Source organism: Geotrypetes seraphini, chromosome 2 (assembly GCF_902459505.1).
Source record: "Geotrypetes seraphini chromosome 2, aGeoSer1.1, whole genome shotgun sequence".
Classification (NCBI taxonomy): Eukaryota; Metazoa; Chordata; class Amphibia; order Gymnophiona; family Dermophiidae; genus Geotrypetes; species Geotrypetes seraphini.
In genome coordinates this window covers 311,083,514-311,105,158 of record NC_047085.1, presented here as the reverse complement: position 1 = coordinate 311,105,158, position 21,645 = coordinate 311,083,514, and the positions used below count along the sequence as shown (strand labels likewise).

The window sequence follows — 21,645 nt, the reverse complement described above, 5'->3', positions numbered from 1 at the left end:
ACTAGATAGAAGAAGTCTAGGTTAACATATGTTTCTCCCAATCCAATGCTAACAACTTCTGTAAAGGCTGCTATCCACCTACTTTCTGAAATAGGATGGCAGTTCTCAATCATTAAGCACCTTTTTTTTTTTTTGACAAGAGTCCTCTTCCTGGATCTTTTTTTTTTTTGCAGATTTTTCTCTGTGGTTTCAGTGGCAGGAAGCTGGATAAACTGAGAAGGCTGATTAACTGTGGAGGTGGTGTTCGTTTTAATCAGCTCAATGAGGATGTGACCCATGTCATTGTGGGAGAGTATGATGAAGACCTGAAGCAGTTCATGCACAGGACAACACACAGGTTCTTTTTTCCTACTGTAACCTTTGCATTAGGAGCCTAATGAGTTAGTGACTAGTGGGCATAAAGTTTTGTATGGCAGCATATAATTTACATAACGTTGTGACCTGTACAAGCTAATTTACATGCTACAGGAGTCTTTTCTGCAAGTTAAAAGTCTTAACTTGTAAAATAGACAGATTTACTCCAGTGTTCCAGTGAAAATTTAACTATGGTCAGAAAAGAGTGGGGCACCATTAGGAAAGTAAAGCATTTTGTTAGATATAAGATGTACTGTTTTAAACAATTTTGTAAGTTGACTGCAAACTGCTTAGATTAGTCATCAACATATGCATTTTTTAAAATAAATAAAATAAATAAGTAATTTTATTAGACCCATATTTCCAGAGGAGTTACCAAGAAACTGTGTTTTCAAAAACTTTTTAAAGATATCTCTAGACTTACATAAATGCAACTGACCTGAAAATTTGTTCCACAAGTTCACACCTGCAATTGAAAATATAGAATTTCTAACTCTTTAATGCATTATATTCCTCTCCTTCTTAGTAGAAATTAATTCTGTGAGTCAAATCACTAAGGGAAAGTTGGCCATCAGTACATGGGGATGTGCTTTTTTTTCTCAGAATAACAGCGTAAAGTAGAAAAGTATCTTCTAGAGATGACCAACAAAGGTTTTATTCTTTTGGTCCCAGACGAAACGTTGTATATTTCTTTCCTCAGATTTTTCCCCCATTTATAGTTTTGACTCTTTGTGGTTACTCTCTTGTAAGTCTTAGGTTACTATTCTTTGTTCATTTGTATTTAAACCTCTTTAAAATCCAGAGATTTCTTTCTTGTTGTTCAGCCAGTAGAATTTTTCTTTCCATAACAGAAGGAATAGGATGCATATTGGAGAAACGTGATCCTCTGAATGCATTTCACTATTTGATTTTCTTTAGCCACCTTCAGTATTCTTTCTAGTAACTATACTGGGATAAATATGTGGCATAAAGACTGAAACAAAATATTGAGAAAGGAAGTGGAGGGTGGTTTATATCAGGTGTCACACAGACTGAAAAAGAGAATAGAGCCCAACAGGATCTTTAGTTTCTGCTGAAACCAAATCTACAGCTGGCCGATTGGTTTTGGCAGAAATCTAAATCATAAACAAAACTGCCTTCTTGCTCCCTTCCCCGCACCTCCTCCCCAATCACTCTCCACCCCCCATACAGTCTGACCTCCCATAGGCCCTCTCCGGGCCAACTTTAGGAAGCCCTAGTGGTCTAGTGGCCCCCTTCAAAGGGTAGGAACGAACCCAACTTATCCCTGCCCTATGCTGCTGCTCCCAACACAATGGCTGGAGACCTCTGTCAGTGATGTCATTTTTTTCCATAGTTACTAATTTTTGTTGGTGGTTTTTGGCTAATTCTGTTTAAGGTCCATTGCTGCTGTATGGACCTTTCCTCTTTCGGTAGTTAGGGATTTTGGTGTGTGCTAAGTTTTATTTATTTTCTGCAGCCCATTAGGCTATATTTAGTTCCTAGGCACCGAGCCAGATATATTTTTATTGAAATTGGGTCATTTGAATTTGTTGTGGCTATTTTTCTGATATGTGCCATATTAAAGCTCTTAGTGGCTTTAAGCAGCACTCCAGGAGTAACAGGATCACATCCATCATGGATATACATAATCGGTGCCTGGGACCCAATCATGATCCCTCTTGTAATCTCTGTACACTGATGTCAAGGAGAGATATCAGAGGTCATGAAAAGTAGCTCAAGAAGCTTTTTGATGTTCAGAGTCTGGTCCATCAATGACATCTGCATCGGAAGCATAAGTCCCTGTTGCTTCAGGAGCTGTATCAGAGATTGAAGATACATTGACATTGTGTCTCAACCTCCCTCAACATTGAGCATTGATAGAAACCATTGGAATCAGTATTCATTTGGTTCCCCACTCCCAATCTCCAGGAAAGAAGAAGGCTTTCTCCTCTTCTTCATTGGCATCATCAAGTGAAGGCCAGGACACACCATAATCAATTCTTCACAAAGTACAGTGCCAAGAGAATTGTGGCATCATATACATTGATGCCTTTGAAGAGCCTCTGATATTAGGACTACTCATTCTCTTTGACCAGCCTTCAAAGAGCTGAGACACAGCATCTGATACACACCAGGTGTTTAGGAGTATGTGAACACACAGACCGTGCCTCTGTCTTTGTCAATGGCAGTCCTCAAGGAGCAAAAGAAATTGACCCTATTCTCTCCACAAGGAGAACACACGAGAAAACAGAAAATTGTGGAGAGTCAATGTCCAAGCTGACGGCTTTATTGAAACAAACAAATAATCCACATAAATACATCTAGGGCCGGAACCTCTAGAAACATATGGACTCATTCTCTTTGACCAGCCTTCAAGGTGCAGACTGTGCCTCTGTCTTTGTCAGTGGCAGTCCTCGAGGAGCAACTCATGGGAAGAATCGCTTGTTTCTTTGCCCAGCAAAAACTTTGGTACTGAGAGCATCAGTGCCAAGGCTAGAGGTGATGCAGCCTATTTTCAAGGCCCACATACTGCTTGAAAAGTGTGCATCAACAGTAGGGCCCCCAGTGGAATCAGGGTCAGTGCACATTATCTCCTTTAGGAGACATAGCTTCTACAGCACACTAGAGGTCTCTAGTTTCTCAAAGGCCCAGGCCTGACAAGGAGGTCAGTAGATCAAGGCAGGTAGAAGCTCAGATATCTCTAGGGAATACTTTTATGAAACTCAATCTGAGCCCTCCTGAACATAAGAACATGCATTCTTATGGGCATCTGAGGAGAAATCGGAGGTCATCTCAGAGGAGAAGTCCCCTGGTCTGCCCTCAGATCTCCTCTCCACCACATGACAGGAGAAAGTCTCCTCCAGAGGAGCTATCAGGGAACAAAATAATGGTGGAGTTCATCCCATCCTAGACCTGAGGACCCTGAATAAATATCTAGCCAAACAAAAGTTCAGCATAGTTTCTGCAGGCACACTGCTTCCATTATTAAAAAAGGAGATTGATCATGCTCTCTGGACTTAAAGGATGCATATACCCACTACAGATACATCCAAGTCACTGTAAATATCTTGGATTCAAAGCATGGAAATGCCACTTTCAATATTGTGTACTGCCATTTGACCTCACATCAGCACCAAGAGTGTTCACAAAATGGCAGTTATTGCAGCATCTCTGTGCAAGCTGAGGGTAGATGTCTTCTTTACCTAGATGAGTGGTTAGTTAAAAATACATCAGATGAAAGAGCAAAAGAATCAATGCACGTGACCATATGGGTTGCTGGAGCTGCTACAGCTCATCATAAACTACCACAAATCATAGCTAAGCCATAGGAGCAATATTAGACATGATTCAAGCCTTTGCATTTCTTCTTCAATGGTGGCTCAATGCTCTAGTTTTGGTAGTCACAGAAATGCACCAGAGTCAGAAGATATTATCTCAGTAGATGTTGAGAATGTTAGGCCACATGGACTTCATTGTTCACATAATTCCTTTGGTATGCCTCAATTTGATGCAAGCTCAATGGACCTAGATCATTGGGCATCTTCAGGATGCCATCTGTCTTGACTCCTCTCAAGGACTCGTATCCTGGGAAATGGACCATATTGGAAGGGATGCACTCAGGGCTATATACCTGGCAAACAGACTGGATTAGATTCTGCAACTGCATGAGTGATCTTGGAACATGGACGTAGCCCAGAAGATTTTTTTTGAGAATGGGACACTCTCTGAATAGATCTTTTTGACACTCATCTCAACAACAAGGTCTCTCAGTTCTGCTCTAGACTAGGAACATAGTAGCCTATGATACTTTCCTCCTTCACTGGAGGGGAGGGCCTTTTGTGTGTGTATCCTCCAATGCCGTTTTTGGGTTTGAGAAGAGCGGCATTTTACCTCAAAAGCTTAACAAGCAGAGAAGTGATCAATTGAAGAGACATAGCCCCTGAAGAAACTTGGCAGTGAAATGGCCGTTGGGCTTAAGATAAGTGCTCTTCTTTATTAGATTTTCTTTATATATTTACACACCAGATTGATAAATTTCATCCTATTAGAAATAATTTTTGCCTATACAAGGCCAGTGATGAACACTTCACCCCAGTTAGGACACGAAGAACAATTTTAATAGTGTTTTGGGTGTTTGAGGTCTTGGGAAGAAATAATTTGTCCTTATTGACAATGACAGGTCTAGTTCCCATTTCTTCTTGGGCAGTCCTCTAGAGCAGTGGTTCCCAACCCTGTCCTGGAGGAACACCAGGCCAATTGGGTTTTCAGGCTAGCCCTAATGAATATGCATGAAGCAAATTTGCATGCCTATCACTTCCATCATATGCAAATCTCTCTCATGCATATTCATTAGGGCTAGCCTGAAAACCCGATTGGCCTGGTGTTCCTCCAGGACAGGGTTGGGAATCACTGCTCTAGAGATCTGTGGAGACTGGAATGTTTTCCAGGCCTCATCACTTAGGACAGGGGATCCCTTCTATGTTCTGACCTTCAGTCCCTAACCCTCATATATTGGATGTTGAAAGGCTGTTGTTGGATTCCCTATACCTGATAGGGTGTCTTCTAGATCCTCTTGGCTTTTAGAGATTCCACTAGGAGGTCATATAGTTGTAAATGGAAGAGATTTGCATCTTTCTGTGAGGGCGAGGACCTGGATCCTTTTTCCTGTTCTATAAAAAATTGCTTGAATACCTTTTGCACTTGTCAAAATTCAATCTCAACACTAACTCTAGTTCTAGCGCCATTTTTTTGCTTTAGAACAGAAGCTCAGCTGTTCATAAAAACGTAGACCCCTGAAGAAGCCAATAATTTGGCGAAACGGGTCCCGTTGGGCCAAGAACGAAGTTAGGAGAATTAGCTTTAGAAGAACCGGCAAAAAACAAGATAAGTGCTGGGTCTTGTCACATTCTCATATTTATTGCACTAAGCACTTTAAGTTTTTGAAAGCACAAATTGTTTAAATTTAAAAAATAAGGAGCACGCACAGAGCTCAATGAAAGACATCTAACATCTGCTAAGGCTGATTTAAGAATCCAATGATTAATCAGCACAGGGATCTGAGAGCTTAGTTGCGAATCATATTACACATATTGGAGGCAATTGTGTTTGAGAAGTCCATATAGGATACAGGTCTAGTGGTAGGCCAGGACAGGGTACAGGGCACATCTAGTGGTGGGCATGTCTAATGGTAGGCAGCCCCAAGCCAGCCTGCCACCAGCCCCAAGCCAGCCCGCCAGCCCCAGACTAGCTAGCCAGCACCAAACCAGCCAGCCCTAAGCCAGCCAGTCAGCCCCAAGCCAGCCAGCCCTAAGCCAGCCAGCCAGCCAGCTTCAGGCCAACCAGTCAGCCAGCCTCAGGCAAGCCCCCCATCCCTGTACCTTTTAAAATTCAGCCCAGCAGCTCCAGCCGGCTTCTTTCCCTCCCTGCCTGCCACAATAGCCTTCGATTTTCCGGGCTCCTCATTTCCCGGCCAGCGGTGAATCAAAAAAGCAGCGCGGACGTCAGAAGCAAGCTTTACGCTCCCCTGTTCGGCTCCGCGCTGCTTTCCGAAATGCTGTCGTATGTTCTCGCGAGTCCCGTGTTAGATCATAATTTAACCTTAGATGATCGTACGGATTTAATGATTAAAAAATGTTTTTCTGTTCTCTGGAAACTTCGCACCATTAAAAAAAACTTTGATTTAGCGTCGTTTCGGTTATTGGTTCAGTCCTCAATCCTGTCCGCCCTTGACTACTGTAATATAATCTATTTGGGATCTCATTAAAAAAATCCTTAACAGGTTAAGAATAATACAAAATTCAGCAGTTTGCTTGATCTTTGATCTAAAAAAATATGCCCATGTTAGTCCTTGTTATAGACAACCACTGGCTGCCATTTGAGGCAAGAGTTCTTTTCAAATTCGGTTGTATTTGTTTTAAAGTATTATTTGGTTTATCCCCAGTTTATCTTGCATCTCATTTTGCGTTTCTATTGGTTTGCGTTTCCATCACCCAAATCTTGTCATTACAAGGGATTCCTAGAACAAATATTTGCATTCCAGGCCAGTAAAATGAGTCCCTGGTGAAGCACTCTAATTCCTCAAGCCCAATCTTATTATTCTTTTATAAAATTATTGAAAACCTATTTGTTTTACAAATTCTTATCTTGATTGTTAGTGCTGCTTTTATAACATGTATTTGATATGTATATGATATTTATATGATTTATATGTGTCTATGATTCACTGATCAGGTTTTCTTGATGTGAACTGCCTAGAACTTATTGGCGTGATGATATATAAAAATAAAGTTTATTATTATTATTCCATATAGCCTCTGGCGTGAAATTTCTCAGCCTAATGAGCACAGTTCTACATTCATCTGAAGTGTTAGGTACTCAAAGACTCTTAGAAGTCCCTTCTCCAAAACTTAAAATTACTGCTGATATCCTGTCAAGATTGTCTGCTCTCAGATTAGTAGAACTCACCTAGGCCAATCTCTGCACCAGCGTAATTTGCAGCATAGGTGCCCCATCAGTAAGGTCGACATTTTTCATACCTAACCTGGACTCGAGGGAGTACCTGTACTTAAGAATAAGTGTTACCCTAGAGACTCAGTTAGGAAATTGCTCAAAAGTGCCCAGTAACAGAAGAAGCACAGGCACCATTTTTTTTTTTAAATTTATTTAAAAATCTTTATTCATTTTCATATCTTACAACAAGTGTATAATATTCAATCAAAAATTTTATAAATCACTTGACATTCTTATTTATAATCACCAAAGCATAAAAAGAACCCCTCTCCCACCCATCCCATCCATTAGGAATAAACCAATTAAAACAAATATCATATATCCCAATCCCACCCTACTTATATTCTTATATAATAAAAAGGTAAGAAAAGGCATAGTAGAATCCTGAATAGAGGTTATATCATAGAGCCTGCAAACTTTCCTTTCTGTTCCCTTCCTTTCACCATATTGAGCAAAGTATAAGAAAAATTGTGGCTGAAATACCATAAGGGCAGGATTAATGTCATCTTGGAAACCCCTCAAATAAAATAATTAAGAAAAATAAAATAGAAGTACAGCTCTTAATTGTGAGGAAACATAATGCGCCTCCCCTGAAAATGCAAATAGATTAAGAAAAAAAGCAACAAAAAAATATTTATATATAATAGCAAAGAATACCAAAACAATTTTACATTAAGTATGAATCCTAGTATTAATGTGAATTTTTAATGTGCCATCTCTCTGTAATTTTCCTTTGGAGGCCTCACGTGGTATCAGTAAGATGGTTGTTGGGGTGCTTCTCGCAAAGCTGCTTGCTTCCTGAGGAGCAGTATTACCATGCCAGCTACCAGACAGTGGAAGTGCCAGCACCAGCCATCCCTAATTCTGGCCTACAGAAAACAAATGGAATTCTCTCCGAGAGAGAAACTGTTAATCCCATAAGGCGTCAACTAGCAGATGAAGAACTGTTGTCACAGTATATGGAGAATGATACTACATTAAGTAAGTCTTGATTTACTCTGAAGATGAGTGTCACAAATATATTAGAAAGGAACATCAAAATTAAATCACAATACAAATATGTGATATCATGTGTCACTGAAGTCAAAGCAGCTAGATATTTTCACTGGAACTACTGTTTTCTAGTGGAAAAGCAAAGCTCCCTGGTTTTTAGCAGGGGAGACAGGAGAGGGCAGCAGAAGAGGGCAGCCGGAGCGCCGGTGAGTGAAGGAAATCACTCGTGGTATGCTCCGACCGCCTCTTCTTGTACTAAAGTCGGGCCTCACCAATCAGGAGCTGCATGTCAAAGCAGCTCCTGATTGGTGAGGCCCGACTTTAGTAGAGGAAGAGGCGGTCGGAGCATACCGCGAGTGATTTCTTTCCCTCGCCGGCGCTCTGGCTGCCCTCTCCTGCCTCTCCGGCTGTCCTCTCCTGCCCGGTCATTCGCGTTCAGAAAATACTGCGAATGACCAGGACCGCGAATCGCAGACTGCGAATTCACAGGGGAGCACTGTAGTTTTAAAAGTGGTTGTACTTTAGCAATTGTATTATTTTCCTTTTATATTTGAGTTTTTTTCATTTTCTTAGCCTATAAACTGCTTAGTTCTCCACTGTCAGTGGTATAGAAGTTAGGTCCCACCAAAGGATATTCAAAGCCTCCTTTATTAATTTATTTTAATATTTTCAAATAAATAAATAAAGGATATACCTTGGTGGGTCCTAACTTCTCCTGAATGGATTCATGTCTGGTGAGTCTCACAAAATCAAAGTAAGTGATGTTAGGAGCTGTTTGGTCGGATCCTCCATATTGCCTAGTTGGGGCTAGTTCAGGATAGGGCCACAAATGTTACGGTCATGGTTTTCAGGAGCTCCCACAAAGCGATAAAGTCACTCTGCAGCTGAATGTCACTCTGCAGTTGCAACCTCTCCAAAAGGTAACGGTTTCTTAGAGAAACGTAAAAAGCAACAGCAGATTAATATCATGTCTTAAATGCTTGTCCCATGTTTTCTTTCATATGGTTTCTACCACCTCCACCAGGAAGCCATTCCAAGTATCCACCTCTCTTTCTATAAAGAAATATTTCCTTTGATTACTTCTGAGTCCATCTCCTTTTCACCTTCATCCTATGCCCTTTCATTCCATAGCATCTTTTAAGTTGAAATAAACTTTCCTCCTGTGCATTTATGCCATGGAGGTATTTAAATGTCTCCTCTCCCACCTCTCTTCCAAAGTATATATTTTGAGATCTTTTTCCCTATGTGCTTTATGATGAAGACAACTGACCATTATTATTATTATTTTTTTTTATCCATTTGCTACAAATTTTATAACAAACTCAGGAATATCCAATTACAGCTATCAACATAAGAATTACAAAAAGAAAAATGAAATCATTCAGTGATCTAGTCCACATCATCTGGTCGACAGTACCTTCCTTTTAGCTAAGTAATTTAATATAGGAAAAACATTTTTAATTTCTAAGCAGGTAGAGTATGGCATCTATACTTCTATGTATTTCTTCAATTTACCTCCCTAGTTGGAAAAAACTCCCAAGGAGAAAAGAAAATCTAGGCTACTGTTTGAACCGGTTTATCTTTTAGAAAACCTTCTAACTGGACTGCATCTAAAAAGATATATTTATCACTTGCATATGATATAAGGCATTTACATGGAAATTTTAAGAAGAAGGTTGTACCCACTGCTAAAGCCTTAGGCTTAAGTGTCAGGAACTGCTTCCTCTTCATTTGAGTCTGCTTAGAGACATCAGGAAATATAAGAATTTGTTGACCACAAAACAGAGCCTGTTTTTTAGAAAAGTATAATTTCAAAATAGTTTGTTTCTCTAACTCTACCAAAAGTGTGGCACACTTTGTAATTGTGACAGCTGACCATTTTAGTCCTCTGAACTGATTCCATAAAGTTTATATCTTTTTGAAGGGTGGTCTCCAGAATTGCGCACAATACTCCAAATGGGATTTCACCATCTATATATATAAAATCGGAGGTATGTATGTGTGTGTGTATGTGCCGCGATCACGCAAAAACGGCTTGACCGATTTGAACGAAACTTGGTATGCAGATCCCTCACTACCTGGGATGATATGTTCTGGGGGTCTCGCGGCCCACCTGCACACGTGGGCGGAGCTACAAACATAAAATCAGATTTCACCCATTCATGTCAATGGAAAAAATGTAAAAAGCTGCCATTCTCACTGTAATTCAAAAACGGCTTGACCGATTTGAACGAAACTTTGTATGCAGGTCCCTCACTACCTGGGCTGATATGTTCTGGGGGTCTCGCAGCCCACCTGCACACGTGGGCGGAGCTACAAACAGAAAATCAGATTTCACCCATTCATGTCAATGGAAAAAATGTAAAAAGCTGCCATTCTCACAGTAATTCAAAACCGGCTTGACCGATTTTAACGAAACTTGGTATGCAGATCCCTCACTACCTGGGGTGATATGTTCTGGGGGTCTCGCGGCCCACCTGCACACGTGGGCGGAGCTACAAACAGAACATCAGATTTCACCCATTCATGTCAATGGAAAAAATGTAAACAGCTGCTATTCTCACTGTAATTCAAAAACGGCTTGACCGATTTGAACGAAACTTTGTATGCAGGTCCCTCACTACCTGGGCTGATATGTTCTGGGGGTCTCACGGCCCACCTGCACAGGTGGGCGGAGCTACAAACAGAAAATCAGATATCACCCATTCATGTCAATGGAAAAAATGTAAAAAGCTGCCATTCTCACAGTAATTCAAAAACGACTTGACCGATTTGAACGAAACTTGGTATGCAGATCCCTCACTACCTGGGGTGATATGTTCTGGGGGTCTCTCGGCCCACAACTCTATGTTGCTTGCTCAAGGGTGGGTTCACCCAACAATTTATATGTTCTTGCTCCTGGAGGTGAAACTAAAAATGTTGTTTATAATCACGTTTTGCATTAGTTGTATTGTATTCATTTTGTCAAATATTTCACATTATAATTTGAATATTGTACTTTTTATTAAGCTGTAAAACAATAATTTCATTCACCACTATAAAGTATCTTTATTTGAATCCATTTACAGTGTTAAATACCCGTGCAACGCCGGGGCATCAGCTAGTAGACTTATATAAAGGCACTATCATTTCCTTTTTCATTCTGGCTGTTCCTCTACCTGTGCACCTAAGTATCCTTCTGGCTTTTGCCATCATCTTTTTTATCTGTATGACCACTTTAAGATCAGTATGAACACTCAGGTCCCGCTTTTCTTTCATGCACAAAAGTACTGTTTGCTCTGAATAAGTACATGAACAGCTTTCTTACCCCTCAGCTGTTTCTTCCATCTCTGGAGGAGACCAAGGTAAAAAACTACCAGACACAATTTGTAGTTTAAACATTCAAGGCCTTGGGAATTCTTGACATTCTACTAACTGGTAAAATACATAGTAACAATAGTAGATGACAGCAGATAAAGACCCAAATGGTCCATCCAGTCTGCCCAACCTGATTCTATTTAATTTTTTTTTCTTCTTAGCTATTTCTGGGCAAGAATCCAAAGCTCTGCCCGGTACTGTGCTTAGGTTGCAACTACTGAAGTCTCCATCAAAGCTCACTCCAGCCCATTTACATCCTCCCAGACATTGAAGCCCTCCCCAGCCCATCCTCAACCAAACGGCCATATACAGACACAGACCGTGCAAGTCTGCCCAGTACTGGCCTTAGTGCTTCAATATTTATTATTATTTTCTGATTCTAAATCCTCTGTTTTCATCCCACGCTTTTTTGAACTCCGTCACCATTTTCCTCTCCATCTCTCTTGGGAGCACATTCCAGGCATCCATCACCCTCTCTGTAAAGTAGAATTTCCTTACATTGCTCTTTTGAGTCTCCCACCCCTCAACCTCAAATTATGCCCTCTGGTTTTACCATTTTCCTTTCTCTTGAAAAGATTTTGTTCTATGTTATCTACCCGAATTACAAGTGACTGGCCATTTTATTGGGCTTATGACATCACTTAAGGAAATAATTAAACATATGTAGTTCATACATCTTCCAATTGAATTACAGTTGCTTCATTAAAGTCCCATGATAAATTACAAATTCCAGCAATGTTTTTTTGGTTAGTTAAGATCACATGATTCCTTTCATTAATAATTTTCCCAAGCAACAATAATGACTTAGTTATCACATGCTATTGGTTTTGCTCCTGTCAGCTTAGCTTAGGGTACAGTGATCTTTTCCCTGTTCTAGGACATAGGTACTTTCTCTATTATCCCAGGACAAGCAGGCAGCATATTCCCATACATGGGTGACGTCACCAACGGAGCTCTGCAGCGGACAGCCTCGAAAGCAAACTTGCTTGAAGATCTCGATCTTTCAAGGACTGCACCGCGCATGCGCGCGTGCCTTCCCGCCCGAACTAGGGGGCGCATCTCCTGAGAGGATCCTCAGTTCGTTTAATTCCGCGGAGACAAGAAGACACGTTTTTCTTCAGCTCTGCAGCAATTTGCCTTCTCTTCACCGCGGCTGTTTCTTTTTTTTAGAAAAGTTCAGTCGCTGTGCTCTATTATTTTATTTCTCCTTTTTGTTTAAAAAAAAAAAAGAGAATATTTATTTTCTTTCTTTTCGACTAGTCCGGTCGGTGAGCCTTGGGCCTAGGCCCAATTGCTCCTTTCGTTCGACATGGACTTTATTTTTTCTATGTCCCGGCCTCTCACCGGGTTTAAACGTTGTCGCCAGTGTAATCGTGTGATCTCGGTCACCGATCCTCACTGTCGCTGCCTTCAGTGCTTGGGTTCGAGCCACTCACCCGAAGATTGTCATCGGTGCTTCATGCTTACTCCCCGAGCTTTTCGGCGTCGGTGTGCCCAGTTCCACCAACTTTTTGGAGACATGGAGCAATCCTCGGATACCACCTCCACCTCGGCGGCTGCCCCGGTTTCGAAGGTACCGACTCCGACATCGACGACCTCCACGGTCTCGAAGGCCTCTACCTTGACTCCGGCTGGAGCCTCGGTCTCGAAGGCCTCGACTGTGCCATTGACTTCGGTGCCCTCGAAGACAGTGGCTTCGATAAAGTCTTCAGCAGGGGGTAAGTCTCCTGGTTCCCTTTCAGGTGCCGTGCCCAAGAAGCCTCCAGAGCCGCCTTCACGCCAGTCTTCCAAGCGTACCTCCAAGATAAGGGAATACTCACCTTCGAGGTCGCCCTCTTCGGAGCGTACTGCTGCACCTACGAGATCAGAAGCTTCTGTCTCGGTGCTGATGCTGGAAGATATGCTGAAATCTATCCTGACCACTCAAATTTCTTCATTGGTGGCTCAATTAGTCCCGTCCTCGACCTTGCCTCGGGTCGATCAGCCTGTCGCCCAGCCTGAGCTTCCAGTATTTCGAGGCCGATCCAGGACGCCGAAGCGAATGCCTTCCACTGATTCTTCATCGGAATCGCCTCCTCCGAAGCATCGGTCGAAACATCCGAGACATCTTACTTCCAAGCTTCGAAGGGAGCCTTCTAACTTGGACACGGAGACTTCTTTGCCTCGTTCTTCGAAGTCCAAACACGAATCTCGACACCGAGCATCGAACCGAAGCCCTTCTCTGTCGAAGACTCCTCCTTCGAAGCCAACTCGTCGAGACATTTCTCCTCAGGCTTCGACTCATTCAGTACCACGTACCCCAGGTACTTCTCCATCCAGGAGCCTCAAGAGAAAACATTCTCTCACTCCACCACATAGTACTGCTTCTTCTGTTACCCTGCGTCTGGAGTCTGAACCACTCTCACCATATTCTAGAGAGGCTTCTCCTTCCTATTCAGCACTTCCTCAGTCTCGTAGTTTGTCTCCTGAGGAAGCATCTGATTCCAAATCCATTTCATTTACTAAGTTTGTATTTGATATGGGACAAGCTCTCAAACTGGATTTCCATTCAGATTCTAAGTACACTCCTGAATATTTAGCAGATATGGAGCTTCCTCATCCACCTTAAGAGTCCCTGAGATTACCTATGACTCCTGTTCTTAAACAAACTTTTATACGCAACATGGAGACTCCATATTCCATCACTGCCATTCCGTCTAAATTGGAATCCCGTTATCGCACGGTTCCCTGTAAGGGGTTTGAGAAATCACAACTTTCTCACCAATCATTGGTTGTAGAATCATCTTTAAAGAAAGCTCATCCTTCCAAAATCTACGCTTCTGTTCCTCCAGGCAGAGAGGGTCGTACCATGGATAAATTTGGTCGCCGTCTTTACCAGAACTCCATGATGGCGAATAGAGTTCTGAATTACAACTACATTTTTACATCATATTTCAACCATTTTCTCAAATTATTGCCATCTTTCTACCCAGATATTTCTACCACTCGTCTTTCCGAATTTAAGATTATCCTCAAGACTCTGGCTCAGTTACGACTCTTCATGTTACAAGCCTCTTATAATGCATTTGAATTATCTTCTCGAGTATCTGCCTTTGCTGTAGCCATGCGTCGTTTAGCATGGCTCCGCATTGTAGACATGGATCCCAATCTTCAGGACAGATTAGCGAATCTACCTTGTCAGGGAAACGAATTATTTGATGACTCCATTGAAGCAGCTACTAAGCGTCTCTCAGAACATGAACGCTCTTTTGCTTCTCTCATTCGACCAAAACCGAAGTCTATACCAACTAGAGGATTCAAACAGACTCCACGTCGTTATCCTCAGAAAACGACTCCTGCTTTTTCCAGGCCTCCACCTCGTCGTCCTCCGCAGCAACAGCGTCAACAAAAGTCTCAGACTCCTGCTGCCACCAAACCAGCTCAGTCTTTTTGACAATCTCAGTCTGAGCATTCAAATTTCTCTCCCCTTCCCATAGGGGGTCGTCTTTCCACTTTTTGTCCCCAGTGGGAGCTCATAACATCAGATCTCTGGGTGCTTACCATCCTGCGAGAGGGATACTCTCTTCGGTTCCTTCAGGTGCCTCCAGATCGCCATCCAAGAGAGTGTCCTTCCAATCAGTCGCATCTTCCCCTTCTTCTTCAAGAAGCTCAAGCTCTTCTTCATCTACGAGCTGTAGAGGAAATCCCTCTCGCTCAACGGAACTTGGGATTCTACTCCCGTTATTTCCTAGTTCCCAAGAAGACGGGGGACTTGCGACCTATTCTGGATCTCAGAGCTCTCAACAAGTACCTCGTCAAAGAGAAATTTTGAATGCTCACTCTGCCGATTTTATATTCTTTGATGGATCAAGGAGATTGGATGTGTTCCCTCGATCTCAAAGAGGCGTATACCCATATTCCTATTCATCCAGCGTTTCGCAAATACCTCAGATTTCAAGTAGGAAACCTTCATCTACAATACCGAGTTCTCCCTTTCGGGTTGGCTTCTTCTCCCAGAGTCTTCACAAAATGTCTGGTGGTGGTCGCTGCAGCTCTTCGCAATCAGGGTCTCCAAGTATTTCCATACCTCGATGACTGGCTCATCAAAGCTCCCTCTTTTTCAGGGGTTATTGCAGCGACCCAACAGACTATTCTTTTTCTTCAAAGTCTAGGATTTCACATAAACTTTCCAAAATCTCAGTTGACTCCATCTCAGTCTCTACAGTTCATTGGAGCAACTCTGGACACTGTCAATATGAGAGCTTACCTTCCACAACCACGTCAGGCTGCACTTCTTCAGCTTTCTCATCAATTCTTCCACCTTCCAGCTGTTTCAGCACGGAAAATGATGGTGCTGCTCGATCACATGGCTTCTACAGTTCATGTGACTCCTTTTGCCAGACTTCATCTTCGTATTCCTCAATGGACACTGGCATCCCAATGGCAGCAAACCGTGGATCCACCATCTCAACTGATTTCCATAACTCCTTCATTGCAGAAGTCTCTCCGTTGGTGGATGCTCTCTTCAAATCTTTCCAGAGGCTTGCTCTTCCACAATCTTCCTCATCAGAAAGTTCTCACAACTGACTCCTCAACGTACGCTTGGGGAGCCTATGTGGACGGTCTCCGTACTCAGGGGCTATGGACTTCATCAGACCGTCAATGTCATATCAATCTGTTGGAACTCAGAGCAATATTTTATGCTCTCAAAGCCTTTCAACATCTCCTTCACGACATGGTGATTCTTGTACGTACCGACAACCAAGTAGCCATGTATTATGTCAACAAACAGGGAGGGACAGGATCTCACTCCCTCTGTCAAGAAGCTCTGAAATTGTGGCATTGGGCAATTCTTCACAACATCTACCTCAGAGCTGTTTACATTCATGGTCAACACAATTATTTGGCGGACAAATTGAGTCGTCTTCTACAGCCTCACGAATGGACACTCAATTCTCCTACTCTTCGTCAAATATTTGCCCGTTGGGGAACTCCACAGATAGACCTGTTTGCATCACCTCTAAACTTCAAACTGCCTCAATTTTGCTCCCGCATTTACACTCCTCAACGTCTCGAAGCGGATGCATTTCTACTGGATTGGAGGAATCAGTTCCTTTATGCTTTTCCTCCGTTTCCTCTGATTCTCAGGACTCTAGTCAAACTGAAGTCAGAACATGCCACCTTGATTCTGATAGCTCCTTGGTGGCCCAGACAACCTTGGTTCTCCCTTCTACTTCAACTCAGCATCAGGGAGCCTCTCCTTCTACCAGTATTTCCTTCTCTACTCACGCAGAGCCACGGATCCTTGCTTCATCCCAATCTACAGTCTCTACACTTAACAGCTTGGTATCTTTCGGCATAACAGACTTTCCTCAATTTTCTCAGTCTGTTCGAGATATCTTACTTGAAACATAGAAACATAGAAATAGACGGCAGATAAGGGCCCACGGCCCATCTAGTCTGCCCACCTTAATGTCCCTCCCCTACCTTTGCCCTTTGAAGAGATCCCATGTGCCGATCCCATTTGGCCTTAAAATCAGGCACGCTGCTGGCCTCAATCACCTGTAGTGGAAGACTATTCTAGCGATCAACCACTCTTTCAGTGAAAAAGAATTTCCTGGTGTCACCTCGTAGTTTCCCGCCCCTGATTTTCAACGGATGCCCTCTTGTTGTCGTGGGACCCTTGAAAAAGAAGATATCTTCCTCCGCCTCGATGCGGCCCGTAAGATACTTGAACGTCTCGATCATGTCCCCCCTCTCTCTGCGCTCCTCGAGCGAGTATAGCTGTAATTTGTCAAGCCATTTTTCGTATGGTAGATCCTTGAGTCCCGAGACCATCCGGGTGGCCATTCTTTGCACCGACTCCAGTCTCAGCACATCCTTGCGATAATGCGGCCTCCAGAATTGCACACAGTATTCCAGGTGGGGCCTCACCATGGATCTATACAATGGCATAATGACTTCCGCCTTACGACTGACGAAACCCCTTCGTATGCAGCCCATGATTTGTCTTGCCTTGGACGAAGCCTGCTCCACTTGATTGGCAGACTTCATGTCCTCACTGACGATTACCCCCAAGTCTCGTTCTGCTACCGTTTTTGCTAGGATCTCGCCATTAAGGGTATAAGACTTGCATGGATTCTGGCTGCCCAGGTGCATAACTTTGCATTTTTTGGCATTGAAGTTGAGTTGCCATGTCCTAGACCATCGCTCCAGTAGGAGTAGGTCGTGCATCATGTTGTCGGGCACTGAATCTTCGTCTGTTGTGCATTTGCCCACTACATTACTCAGTTTGGCGTCATCGGCAAATAATGTTATTTTACCTCGAAGCCCTTCTGCCAAGTCTTGGGCCCAAGACTGAGCCCTGTGGTACTCCACTAATCACCTCCGTCATTTCGGAGGGGGTGCCGTTCACCACCACCCTTTGGAGCCTACCTCCAAGCCAGCTCCCAACCCATTTTGTCAATGTGTTACCTAATCCTATAGAACTCATCTTGCTCAGTAACCTGCGGTGTGGTACGCTATCGAATGCTTTGCTAAAGTCCAGGTACACGATGTCCAGGGACTCCCCAATATCCAGCTTCCCCGTTACCCAGTCAAAGAAGCTGATCAGGTTGGATTGGCAGGATCTCCCCTTAGTAAATCCATGTTGTCGGGGATCCCGTAGATTCTCTTCATCCAGGATCTTATCTAATTGGTGTTTGATTAGAGTTTCCATTAGTTTGCTCACTATCGATGTTAGACTCACTGGTCTGTAGTTTGCTGTCTCCATCTTTGAGCCTTTCTTGTGGAGTGGAATGACGTTAGCCGTCCTCCAGTCCAACGGGACGCTGCCTGTACTAAGGGAGAGGTTGAAGAGCGCGGACAGTGGCTCCGCCAAGACATCACTCAGCTTGTAGAAAGCCATCAACTAGACAATGTTATGGCCAAAAATGGACTAGATTTTCTACTTGGTGTTCTACACGTCAATTACAACCGATATCTTCCTCCTTAGCATCCGTTCTGGACTACTTGCTTCACTTGTCACATTCTGGACTTCAAACTACATCTATTCGAGTCCATCTTAGTGCTATAGCTGCTTTTCATCAGCCTTTAGATGGAAAACCTCTTTCTGCACATCCTATGGTTTCTCGTTTCATGAAAGGACTTCTTAATCTCCATCCACCGCTTAAACCACCTCCAGTGGTTTGGGATCTCAATATTGTTTTGGCTCAACTGATGAAGCCTCCTTTTGAACCACTTGATAAAGCTCACCTCAAGTATCTCACTTGGAAAGCTGTATTCCTGATTGCCCTCACATCTGCTCGACGAGTCAGTGAGTTACAGGCTTTGGTTGCAGATCCACCTTTCACAGTTTTTCATCATGACAAGGTGGTCCTCCGTACTCATCCTAAATTCTTACCTAAAGTTGTTTCAGAATTTCACATCAATCAGTCTATTGTTCTACCTGTATTTTTTCCAAAGCCTCATTCTCATCCTGGAGAAGCGGCCCTTCATACATTGGACTGTAAACGTGCCTTGGCTTTCTACCTCCAACGCACTCAACTACATAGAACATCTCCTCAACTTTTCATCTCCTTTGATCCGAACAGGTTGGGACGTCCTATATCGAAGCGCACCATCTCCAACTGGATGGCTGCTTGCATTTCTTTCTGCTATGCTCAGGCTGGTCTTCCTCTGCAAGGTCGAGTGACGGGCCACAAAGTTAGAGCTATGGCGGCATCTGTAGCTTTCCTCAGATCAACTCCTATTGAGGACATCTGCAAGGCTTCCACTTGGTCCTCAGTTCATACTTTCACATCTCATTACTGTCTGGATACTTTATCCAGGAGGGATGGCCGCTTTTGCTAATCTGTTTTGCAAAATCTTTTTTCGTAACTTGCCAACTTCCCTCCGTCCCTTTTTACTTAGCTTGGAGGTCACCCATGTGTGGGAATATGCTGCCTGCTTGTCCTGGGATAAAGCACAGTTACTTACCGTAACAGTTGTTATCCAGGGACAGCAGGCAGATATTCTCACAACCTGCCCTCCTCCCCGGGGATGGCTTCTTTGCTGGCTATGGAACTGAGGACCACGAGGTGGGGATGCGCCCTCTAGTGGGATAGACAAAGGTTGATCCCTGCAGCACACCGCTGGTAACATCCATTTCTTTATCGTCCCTTCAGACTGGCACAGATGGATGGGTTTATGCTTCTCTGTCAGCAGCTGGAGACTGAGAACACACTGAATTCTTACAGTACAAGTGGATTGTGCAGTCCCTCATAGAATCTGTCTGCTCTCAGGTGGTAAGCCTGTGCAGTCTTCGATTAGGCCTTGGCAGGGTCTATTGGAAAAGTTAGGCAGTAGCCTTTTTTATCTGCCCCCTTTTTCTTGTCTGACTGAACTGGGGTCCTGCGGGGGGGGAGGTGCGGGGGGGGGGGCATTACTACCTCTGTGGTGTCACACTCGGATGGCCAAATCCCTCCACCATTTTCCCTACCTCCACACTTTTTTCTCTAGAGGAGCCTCAACTGTACACTTTGCCAAGAGGCAAAGACTACAGTTTTGAATGCCTGTGGGGTCTGCTTCTGTTACTAAAAAAAAAAAAAAAAAGACCTGAGGCAGTGCTTTTTCTTATGCGCTGGTTTGCAGGGGCTGTTTTCATTCATATTTTTTCTCTCATTCAGCTGCCAGTTTCATTCAGCCTGCCTCGCGGTTCATAATGAGTACTTCTCGCAAGCTGAAGAAGTGCTCAGTGTATTCCCTCCAGAGGCTTAATGCAGCCGGCCTTTGTTGTTTTTGTTCACAGCCAGAAGGGGAACCCTCGATAGCTTTGGAACCGGCCTGTTCAAGGGTTTCCCTGGCAGCTGCAAAGGATGCGTTGGCCATAGGCAGTGGGGAGCCTAGGATTCCCTAACCGCCATCAGTGCTGAGAATTCCTCAGCCATTGCAGCTGTTGGTGGTAAGGAAATCCAGGATTCCCTTACCGCCAAAGGTGCTGGGGATTCCCTTACCGTGGCTTTAATGTTTCTAACATCTTCAGTGCCCTCAGCCTCAGGAATGTCTTTTTTTGTGGGCTTTCCTTCTTTGGCGGGAAACTGCCATTTTAACTGAGTCTTCTTAGGAGATCACACCTAGATTGAAGAGGCAGGAACAGGTCTTGCAGGCCTCTTCCTCTACTAGTAACTGTGATTCTATCTCGTCTGTGGGTTTTTCCCCAGATTTTATTCTTGCTTTGTACAAGGCATATTGCATGCATACAACTGATGGCCCTGTCTCTTCTTCGGTGGCTTTGGCCGCATCTGGGGTGGTTGTCTTTGTTGGCCTTTATCTGCTCTCCAGGTAGAGAGAAGAGTGGGTTCTTTATTGTGCTGGCAGCCTTATGGTAGCCCACTTAGCCAAGATAGAAGACATTCAGATTTTCTGAATAGAAATATTAGATCCTGAAGAATGCCAGCTGGAAAATGTAGTATTCACTCTCACTGTGTGTCTTTGGGGAATTGAAATCAGGATCCCATAGTGACAGCAAGAAATGGTAAGCTCCTAGGTTTTTCAGCCAAAGGAAGGAACAAATTTCAGAGGGCCTAGGTGTTTGCATTTAGCATGGCCTCAGAAAGGCTGCTATATGTGTTTCTTCTCTTGCTACTGCTGGGTAGAGTGCTTCAAAGAGTAGAAAGGTAGCTGTATTTAGTGCTTGTAGTATGCAAGTCTTTCCAGACTGAAAGTGGCAGTCTCGCTTGATTCCATAACAGGGGGGCTTCTGATTTCCAGGCAAAATTCCGATGTCAGAAAAACAAAAACTTGTGGAGAATTGATGTCCAAGTTGATGGCTTTATTAAAACAAATAAGTAATCCACATAAATACATCTAGTGCTGGAACCTCTAGAAACATTTGGACCGAACAAGGTCCATGTTTCGAAATAATTGTCTTCTTCAGGGGTCCTATGGAGAAAATGTGTAAAGTTACAGGAGATTGTGTGCTGTAGTCTGTACTGTGTAAGAATAAAAAATGTGAATGAATCATGTATTTCTATTTTAATAAAACGATGACTGGTGCTATGACATGAATAAAGAAATAAATTAAATAAAACTAAAAATTGAAAATGGTGATGTGAAGATCTATAGATTTGAAAACAGAAATAGTACATAAATATGAACTTAAATGTGAAAAAATCAACATAAGTAGCATATATTATCCCAGGACAAGCAGGCAGGTATTCTCACTAGTGGGTGATGTCATCCGACAGAGCCCCGATATGGACGTCTCACAAGCATGTCTTGCTTGAAGAAACTCAGAAGTTTCGAGATGCCCGCACCGCGCATGCGCCAGTGCCTTCCCGCCCGATGGACCGGGCGTGTCTCCTCAGTTCTTTTCTTTTCGCGGAGCTGAGAAGTTTTACTTCAGTTCTGCGCTGACTGAATTCCCGTTTTATTGCCTTCTAATTCCGCGATTTTGGATTTCTTTTTCTCTTT

At 43.2% G+C, this 21,645-nt stretch overlaps 1 protein-coding gene across 4 annotated transcripts in view; it reads left to right on the top strand.

Annotated features, from left to right (window-relative positions):
* Positions 1-21,645, top strand: part of TOPBP1 (DNA topoisomerase II binding protein 1) — a 302,005-nt gene that overhangs the window by 55,906 nt on the left and 224,454 nt on the right. For all 4 annotated transcript variants that reach the window (XM_033929986.1, XM_033929983.1, XM_033929985.1 and 1 more), the window contains 2 exons: positions 174-337; positions 7,604-7,845. In XM_033929986.1, the coding sequence (XP_033785877.1) occupies positions 174-337; positions 7,604-7,845 (406 nt within the window). The remainder of the gene's footprint in view (positions 1-173; positions 338-7,603; positions 7,846-21,645) is intronic.